Source organism: Salvia hispanica, chromosome 1 (assembly GCF_023119035.1).
Source record: "Salvia hispanica cultivar TCC Black 2014 chromosome 1, UniMelb_Shisp_WGS_1.0, whole genome shotgun sequence".
NCBI lineage: Eukaryota > Viridiplantae > Streptophyta > Magnoliopsida > Lamiales > Lamiaceae > Salvia > Salvia hispanica.
Window position 1 is genome coordinate 35,011,140 of NC_062965.1, and position 10,052 is coordinate 35,021,191.

The 10,052-nt window shown below is 38.3% G+C and overlaps 2 protein-coding genes across 2 annotated transcripts; both read left to right on the forward strand.

Moving 5' to 3' along the window:
- The first annotated feature begins 44 nt into the window (after nt 1-44).
- Nucleotides 45-3,715, forward strand: LOC125214374 (putative late blight resistance protein homolog R1A-3). Its single transcript, XM_048115377.1, has 2 exons — nt 45-2,703; nt 3,346-3,715. Exon 1 carries the CDS (start codon nt 69-71, stop codon nt 2,655-2,657), a length of 2,589 nt encoding a protein of 862 aa, XP_047971334.1. The 5' UTR covers nt 45-68; the 3' UTR covers nt 2,658-2,703; nt 3,346-3,715.
- Nucleotides 3,716-4,984: 1,269 nt separating this feature from the next.
- Nucleotides 4,985-5,581, forward strand: LOC125195140. Its single transcript, XM_048093336.1, has 2 exons — nt 4,985-5,197; nt 5,261-5,581. The coding sequence occupies exons 1-2, from the start codon at nt 4,985-4,987 to the stop codon at nt 5,579-5,581; spliced, it is 534 nt and encodes a 177-aa protein (XP_047949293.1).
- The last annotated feature ends 4,471 nt before the right edge of the window (nt 5,582-10,052 follow it).

Here is a 10,052-nt window from a genome sequence, read left to right on the forward strand (position 1 = left end):
TGCCATTTGGGGAATCAGTGTTGCTATTCGAATTGGATGTGTTCTTTAATTTCGTTGAAAGAGTTATCATGGCAGCTTATGGTGCTCTGGTTTCTCTTACGCATATTATAGACACCCTTCACAAACACTCTTCCCCTCCCATTTCCATCCCTAAACCACAACTTCATTCTCTTACTCAAAATGTCACCTTCTTGCAAGAGTTTCTTGATACTTATATTTCCCCATTTGCCGATAGCCATGAAGCTGATCCATTGGAGCGTCGCATTGCTAATGCAGTTTATGCAGCTGAGGATATTATTGAAGCCCAGATTGTGGTTCAAATTGATAAACAATCCACAATTGTTGAAGATCATAGCTTTTACACTAATCTACAAAAAGTGATAGAAGAAATGGATCTAATCACGAAAGAGGTGCAAAAGATTGCAGTCGAACCTCAGTTGCAGCAAAAGCCTGTTGCTCCCTTGACGACGTCGTATTCCACCGAAAACGTGATGGTAGGCTTTGAACAAGTGTTTCTTGAAGTTTTGGATGAGCTCACTCGGGATCAAATTAACCGCCAAATCATCCCCATCACGGGCATGGGCGGAATTGGTAAGACCACTCTTGCCAAAAGTTTATTTGAGAATGCACTTGTTAAGGAGCATTTTGATATTTGTGCTTGGACTACAATTTCTCAAACTTATAATGTTAGAGAAACACTTAAACAAGTTTATATTCAAGCAAGTGGGAATGAAAATTTGAGCCATCTGAATAACAATCAATTGGGAGAAAAAAATTTCAAGGTTTTATATGGCAGAAGGTATCTCGTAATAATGGATGATATGTGGAGTGTAGATGCGTGGGAGAGGATAAAATTTTTCTTTCCTGATTGTGAAAATGGTAGTAGAATAATTATAACAACTAGGATGTCAAACTTGAGCTCTCAATTGAATGGGTCTCATAGAGTTGATATGGAGTTTCTGGATGAGGCTAGTAGTTGGGATTTGTTTTCTAAGATTGTGTTTGGGAAAGAGAGCTGTCCTATTGAGTTTGAGAATATTGGCAAGAATATTGTAGCAAATTGTAAAGGGCTTCCTTTATCAATTGTTACGATTGGAGGACTTTTGGCAAAATCTGAGCACACGAGAGCATATTGGGAGCGAGTAGATCAAAATTTGAATTCAATTGTTAATAGTAGTAATGATGATTTGTGCTTGAGAATATTGAGGATGAGCTATATCTATTTGCCAAACTATTTGAAGCCATGTTTTTTGTATATGTCTGTATTTGAGGAAGATCGTAGGATTCGTGTATCGATGCTTGAAAGGCTATGGGTGTCTGAAGGATTTTTGAAACTAAGGAGTGGAAAATGTTTGGAAACAATTGCGCAAGAGTACTTTAAGGAGTTGGTTGATAGAAATCTCATTTTAGTTGATGAGTTGGGGTCTATTGGAAATGTTAAGTCTTGTAAGATCCATGATTTGTTGAGAGATATGTGTTTGAAAGAAGCGGAAAAAGAAGGGTTTCATTATGTCATAAGAGATGATCCTCCATCTAATAATTCCAAACGCCGGGTTGTTTTTCCACCTAAAGGTTCAAATTTGTTAACAAGTGAAGTTTTGGGATCTTTGTTATATGCTCGTTCCATAATATGTGATTGTCACATTTATGATGGCGGTGACGTAGAAGTTCGACTGCCTCACAATCTTAGATTGCTGAGGATATTGAAAGCACTTGACGAAGATACTAGGAGTCGTGCTTATTTCCTAGAAAATGTGTTTGAATTGGTGAACTCTCGTTATCTTGCTGTTTGCGTTCGTAAGAAGTCCAGTTTCCCGTCTTCGATTGAGCTACTTTGGAATCTACACACATTGATTATTTATTGTTGGGATCATCTTGTCGTACCGACTGAAATTTGGAAAATGCATGCACTTCGACATCTCGAGTTTAAGTTAACCGAGGTGATTCTCCCGGTTCCTCCTAGAGGCGGCAATAACATTGTTATCATGGAGAATCTGCAAACACTCAAAGGAGTAAAGAATTTGAATTTGGATGAGGAGGTGGTTAAAAGAATTCCTAATGTCAAGGTATTGCATATAAGCTACCTTGGGAAACAAATGGAGGAAGAAGAAAAGTGTCTAAGATATCTTCAATGTTTGAGTAAATTGGAAAACTTTCGCTGCTGGACCAAACGTGGAAATGGTGAGTGCTGGCAGTGGATTAGGTTCCCACAATCACTCAAGAAGTTGATTGTTAATGCATCTATTGATGTGGAGTTGGAGGGCTTATTGGACAAAATCGGTTCATTGCCTCTACTTGAGAAATTTGTATTACGAAATGGTTTCTTCAAAACAGGCAAGTGGGAAACAATTGAAGGCCAATTTCCAAGCCTCAAGTTTCTAAATTTGGCCAATAGTGATGGTCTAGAAGATTGGATTGTCACACATAACTCTCTCTTTCCACTTCTCCAACAACTTCATCTTTCTAGTTTATATAAACTGAATGAGATCCCATCACAAGTTGGAGATATAGCAATGCTGAAATCAATTTATTTGAGATATTGCAATAAATCACTTGTGGTGTCAGCTAAAAAGATAGTAGAAGAACAAGAGAATTTATATGGAAACCAACTAGACCTTCGTGTTGTACAAACGCTACTTGACAAGTTCCAACTTTGAAGTCAGAGTGGATATAGCTGAAGCACTGAAGAGTTGGCATGCTGCGGTAATGTGAAAATTCTACTACTATGTTCTTAATATTCCTCTCTATGTACCATTGTTTAGTTGAATCAAATTATTTTTGGCAAAATCATATTCACTTAATCTCTCTTTATTCTCTTTTATATTTTTTTTCTCGCTACGTATCCACTTTATTCACTCTCCTTCTCTATTTCTTTATTCTCACTTTACTTAATTTACTAAATATTTATTCCTTACTCTCCATGCTGAAAAAAATGTCTTAATATCGGTACGACAAATGAAGTAGTAATACTTTTTTTATAAATAAAAAAAAAAGTAATTACTACTCCATATGTCCCAATATAGTTGAGTATTCTTTTTGGTTGTCCACTCTAGTTGGGAGTATTTTTCTTTATGGAAAAATTAACATTTTTAATTTCTCTTTGATTTGCTAATATTTTATTCTATCTTCTACTTTATTTAACTTTACCTTATTGATTTAATTTTTTACTTAATTATTTTATTTTCTTTATACTACTAAATCACTAAACTAAAACTTCCTTAAATTCCGTATAAAATAATACTTTAATTAGGATAAGAGGAAGAGTATTATATACTAAAAATAGAAAAAGAATTAAATGGGAGAAGTTTGAAATTGAGTTGGTTGTACTTGTACCAAATTCTGCAGGCAAGACTTTGAGCCTCAAGAACTTCAGGCCAGTTCCAGATCATCAAGTTTCTAGAGCTGTGTTGGTGTAATTGTTTAGAAGATTGGAATGTCTCATACAACAATAATAGTGGACGAACAAGGGAACTTATACCCAAGTACTGTGAAAAAGTGTGAGCTTATATAGTTTGATTAATATGTCTTCATGTCACCAACTACCCAATAACTCACACCCATAATTAGCGCAAGTTTTTTCTACTGTTCTACTTTAAGACCAGCAGGTACAAGCATTGCAGTATTTTAGTTTCTGTTTATATTTTTCTATTCTATAAATAATACTGTAATTATTGATGCAAAGTAGAGGTATCTTAAAATTTCCTTTAAGGCTCCATTCGGTACCGCGGAATTGGGGCTCTGGAATTGGAATTGAAGGCATTGGAATTGAAGCCTTCAATTCCAATTCCGCTGTTCGGTATCACAAAAATGTGTGGATTTGGAAATGAATTCCAATTCCACCAATTCCAATTCAACAATATCAATTCCACACCTAAACATAGATGCTTTATCAAATGAGATTTGTAATTCCCATTAGTTTAGCATAAAATCAGCTTATAAGATCTAACGGTGTAGGATTAGTCTTAGTTCTAGATTGGATACTATATGCATTTTAACATGACCCGTCACGCTTAGAGCATCCACAGTGGGACGGACTCTCCGCCCGATGCATCGAGCGTGCTACCGTCCGCCACTGTAGCAAGGAGGACGATACCCGATGCATCGTCCGCGGACGATGGCGTCGGAACATGCAGCGTCCGCGGTATCGTCTGCCCCATTGCGAGTCACGCGGATGATGCAATTCGTTTTTTTTTTTTTAATTTCTTATCTATATATACCTCACATTTCTCATTCCATTTTCCACACTTTTCTCTCCCATCTCTCATCAATTCTCTTTTCCCCACACACCAATTTGTCTCTCACTAAATAAATGAGACGCGGCGACGACTGGAGTACCTTAGCGGGCATTACTCGGGCCTTATTCGATTGCGTTCATGAGGTTGCAGCGGAATGCTTGGCCGAAGTGGTATGCGAGCGTGAAGCGGCGGAAGAAATCCAGAGGCCGATTCGACGTCGGATGTTTGTCTGCCGTGAGCACAACTTAACTCACCAACGTCTGTTCGCAGACTATTTTGCCGAGGAACCACGGTAGGGCCCAACGGTTTTTCACCGCCAGTTTAGAATGCGGCGGGATCTCTTTTTTCCGCATTATCCACACATTGGAGGCACGTGATCAATACTTCCAGTACGGGAAGATGGCATCGGCAAACCCGGACTTACGCCGTTGCAGAAGTGCACGGTTGCGATCCGATAGTTGGCCTATGGCACCACGTCGGACATGTTCTATGTGTACCTTCACGTCGGGGAGACAACTGCCCGTGAGTGCCTGAAGAAATTTTGTAGAGGAGTTGTGGAGGCTTTCCGGAACACATATTTGCGAAAGCCGAATACTGTCGATTGCCAGGCCGTGATGAACATGTATGAGACGATGCACGACTTTCCTGGAATGCTAGGGAGCATAGATTGTATGCACTAGGAGTGGAAGAATTGTCTGACGGCGTGGAGAGGCCAATTTACTAGTGGATACAAGGGCAGCCACCCGACGATGATCCTCGAAGCCATCGCTGACCATCGGCTTTGGATCTGGCATGCTTACTTCGGTGTGGCGGGGTCGAACAACGACATCAACGTCCTGAATTCATCGTATCTCTTCACCGAGCAATGCAATGGCAATGGCCCGACCATCGAGTTCACTGTAAACGGCCGCAAGTATCATATGGGGTACTACTTGGCCGATGGCATATACCCGAGGTGGCCTGTATTTTTGAAGACGATCAGGTGCCCAACGGATCATCACTGAGCTTTATTTATGCAACGACAGGAGGCCATGGGGAAGGATGTGGAGCGGGCATTTGGTGTGCTCCAAGCGCATTGGGCAATAATGAAAGGTTCAGCGCGTTTCTGGTACAAGGAAGTCATCGCTGATGTCATGTATGCGGGCATCATCTTGCATAACATGATAGTAAAACACGAAGGTGGAAGCGTCACCGATTGGGCCGATGATGAAGCTGGATCTAGCACGGCGACTCCACCCCACGTTCGAGGATTACGGATGGGCCACAATGAGGTTATAGCTAGAGGTGTCAAGTGGGCCGGCCCAGCCCAGCCCGGCCCGGGCCCGGAGAGGCCCACTGATATTTAGGCCCAGCACGACCCAGGCCCATGTCTGGGTCGGGCTGGTCCGGGCTTGGGTTTTGGTTTGCATATATGAGCCCAGCCCAGTCCAGGCCCAGTTAGCAAGTTGGTCTAGGCCGGGCCGTGCTGGGCTGGGCTTGGGCTTGGGCTGGGTCAAGATTACATACTTTTATATTGAAAGAAAAACAAATAATAGTCTTCATAATTTTATATGCAAAAATTACAAATTCATAAAACTTAGCTAAATGTATGATGTAGCTAAAATATAGTAGCAGTAGTATGTTAGATCTACCAATCAAACACTATTTATTATATACATATATGAATAAAAATTTAACTAATTTAATAATTAATCTCTATAACTATGTAAATATCTTTAATTCTAGGATCCACTAATTTGTAAAGAGAAATTAGTTGACAATGAATCTCTATAATTATGGAAACCACTATTAATTTAATACTAGGAATAGGATCCACTATGTTTATAGAAAAATTTAGATAATGATTATAATACTTTAAATCAAGTACTATATAATAAAACATTGTATAAATCATAAGGATAATTTTATTATTTCATTTTAGAGAAAAGAAAAAAGAATAGAAAAAGACGAGTATGATTAAGTGAAATAGGTCAAGTATGAACAAATTGAGGGAATATACTGAAAGTTCCTATAATTTTGACTTTCTTTTAGGGGTGCTTAATCGGTTCTTCGGTTCTCGGTTAACCGGAATCAGAATCGAAACCGGCCGGTTAATTGAGGAATCGGAACCGTAAAATCGGAATCGGAACCAACCGGTTCCTAACCGGGAACCGGATTATAATACAATTTTATTTTTTAAAAAAAATTTAATATACTAATAAATCCGATTTAATTTAATTAATTTTGATTTAAAGTAAAATAATTTGAAACATTGAGTGAGTTTTAGATTTAAATAGTGTTAGATTTGCGAGCTTTGTTTTCTGAAGTATTTAAAATGTTTAAACCGAGATACTTTGAATCTACAATTATTTCCCTAATCTATTTTTTATGAACTACAATGAGTAGGACTTCTTAAGTTTGTTTTTAATTTCCAAAAGAATTTATACAAATGCAATTAATATTATCATATGATAGAAATTTGACTTTATAACAAATTTATGCAACAATTCATTTAACATACGATTTTAACCTATTTGTGAATAATTTATTAACTTTTCCGTTATAAACTAAAAAGTCACAACAAGATCAATTAGTATTGGAAATTCCAATGAATATTTGTTTAGCCAAAAAGGGAAAATGGTTTCAATTTTAAAACTTATTTTTTTTTTAAAATTGCTAACATAAACTAGTCCTAGCTACTATGCTTGGCATCGCTCTTATCCATATATGAATATTATTGTATTGTTGGTTTGTATTTTTTGTGCATTGATTTGAATTTTTAGGTATTATTTGTTATATTTCTAGATGTTGGATTATTATTTTTTTAGTATTGAACTATTTAAAATTATAAATAAATTCGGATTAAAATTACATATCGGTTCCGGTTATAGGATTTATGAAAATTTAAAATCGGTTAACCGGTCAACCGATTTAGTTAGAACCGGAACCGGCCGAATAAGCAGGCCTACTTTCTTTAGACTCTCTAGGGAACCATATTTAATCAAATCTCGATAATTATGGAAATTAGTCTTAATGGAATAAATCAATTATTCCCAATTACTAGGTGGTCTAAACGTAAAGATTAATTACACGTTTTTTTTGTTTTTATACTTGTATCTATCTTATGAAGTAGAATATTTTTATGTACAGGGAAGTGCATGAAAGGTCCCTATCTTTTGTGTTTGTAACATCGTTGACCCTGAACAAAAAAAATAGTACCATATGGGTCTAACAAAATATACAATCACAAACTAGGTGTTTTTAGTCATTTTTCTCGGACGAAAATGCCAAAATGACATGAAGGACAATTTTATCTAATAACCGCCAACCTACTCACCCACTCTACATTAACTTGCAGAGCTTTGTCAAATCATACAGTGTAAGGGTTATACTCCCTCTGACCCAATAAATATGAAACATTTAGTTTCCGGCACGAGATTTTATGCAGTGTTGTTTTGTGAGTTAATGAAAAGAGAGTAAAGTAAGAGAGAGGAAAAAGTAGAGAGAGTGATGCTTCCATTTTAGGAAACGTTTCATTTTTAGTGGGACAACCCAAAAAGAAAAACGTTGCATTTCTAATGGGATAAAGGGAGTATATCCTATGTTGTTGCATTTGAAGAGTTAATTTATCTCTCTCTCAACTTATTTCTCTTTTCAATTTATTTCTCTCATTTTTAGAGAGTTTTCATTCTCTTTTGTTTTTAGTGTGCTTATACAGTTAGTGTGCATCGCCATCCCTGAGTTAGTTATCGCAATTTTACGCATCTTCCACCCAGTGGCAGACACAATAAGTAGGGAAGAAGGGCTTGTTGGAGATTTAGGGATTACAAAAGATAAACTAGCCGGGCGTAATACAACCCAAGAAGAAATACAAATGGAAACTGAAACGAAATTACAGTGGAAATCTCGAAACAAATAGATCGTAAAGGAATTAGCCGAGTCGAGGAGGCCTCTTTCCGCAAGACGAGATACGCCCCGGTAGTGCTCTTCGGATTGGCGTTTCGTCCCCAAAGATAAAACGGCTACGTCTCTGATGAAGCAGCACCGCAATCAACAGAGCTCCGGCGAACTGGATGGAGGAGAGGGCAGAGCTTCGACAGAAGAACAATGCAGAGAGAGAGAGAGCTTATGATGCAGAATGCTTTCTAGTGTTTGATGTGTGTAATGTATGGAATGACTAGCCTATTTATAGGCTCGGTCCACTGCAGGGGGTCAACGGCCATAATGGCCGTCATTAATGCTAGACCGTAACGGTCGTCGGTTACGAGCTGTAACGTTCGGGCGTTACGAGCCGTTACACGCTCAGAGCTAGAGAGGCCGAGTCTAGAAGCTTCTAGATTCGTTCACGACGTGGACTATCACGTGTCAGCCACGTTGGCTTACCGCGTCATACTGACGAGGTGGCATCCCGCTTGGCTCGCTGACGTGGAAACGGTGGTGGTCTAAAAAGAACTAGACCCACTAGACTTGGGCCAAGCCCGCAACTAGGCCCAAGCACCAAGCCCACGACCAGGCCCAAAGAACAGCCCAAAGACCACCCAAAGACCAATTGCCAAGATCCAAGTCCAAGTCCAAGGGCACGGGCACGAGCACGAGCACGAGCGCGGGCGCGGGCGCGGGCGCGGGCTCAGGCTCGAGGCTCGCGGCAGGGCGGGCGGCGCGCGCGTGTGGGCTCTTACAGCCCATCTTGGTCCACTATAATTATTACATGTAATAATCCTTCTTATTAAATACTAGTTTAATAAGGTTGTAACTTCCAATGTGGGATAATTAACTCTCTTAATTATTCCCTAAGCTTATCTCATAGCTCATTAAGTTTGCAATTTTGCACAACTTTAATCAATTATTTCTCACTCACCGGGAATCGGATTTGAGAAAATAAATATACCACGGTCATCTACTCCGAACGTAGATCGACACTATATTATTTAATTTCACAAAATTAAATATCTCGTTGAAATTATAATTGGTCAAAGTTCATTGACCGGGCATAGATTCCAACAGGGCTTAAGCCCCTCCCAAGAACACTTTTTTTAAAAGAAATTCATAAACACTCGTTAGCCCCTATCAAAGTTAAAATTATTGGAGAGTAAATCATCGAAATTGAACGGTAAAAAGGGCTAAACTAATTTTTGGAATTGAAATTGCGGAGCAAAAATGACTGCCCTCGTTTTATGGAAAAAGAAGATTGCATTTTAGAAAGTTAATAATATTATTATTATATTATACTACTACAATACTGCCTCGTAAAAGTGCCTCGTACGATTGTAGATATATATGTCAATTGTCAACTATGTATATAAATTGCTCTCTCTCATATCAACTATGTACAAAATTTTGAATGAGATTTCAAGTTGGTACTACTTCCGTCCCATAGTAGATATCACACTTGAGGATCGACACATAATTTTAGGAATTGTTTGGAGTGTTAAGTGGAAAGAGAAAATAATATATTTATATTAATGTGATAGAGAACTTTTTTCAAAAAAGAAAATGTGACATCTTTTGTGGGACAAAATAAAAAGAAAAGTGTGACATCTATTACGGGACAGAGGGAGTACTATTATTTAATAGTCTTTCTGAAATATATATTTATATAGAGTGAAAAAATATTACTTTAAGTCACATCCTCTTGATGTGTAAGTGTGTCAGTACATGAAGCAGGCTGAATGGCAGGGACGGCGTCAGCATGGTGTCTGTGCTTGACGAGAATGCCTTTTAGGGGCTGAGGGTGTTATGGTCCGAAAAAACCTCATTTGTGATTGTATATTTTGTTAGACCCATGTGGTGGGATTTTTTTTTTGTTAGGGATCACCGGTGTTACAAACCGAAAAGTTA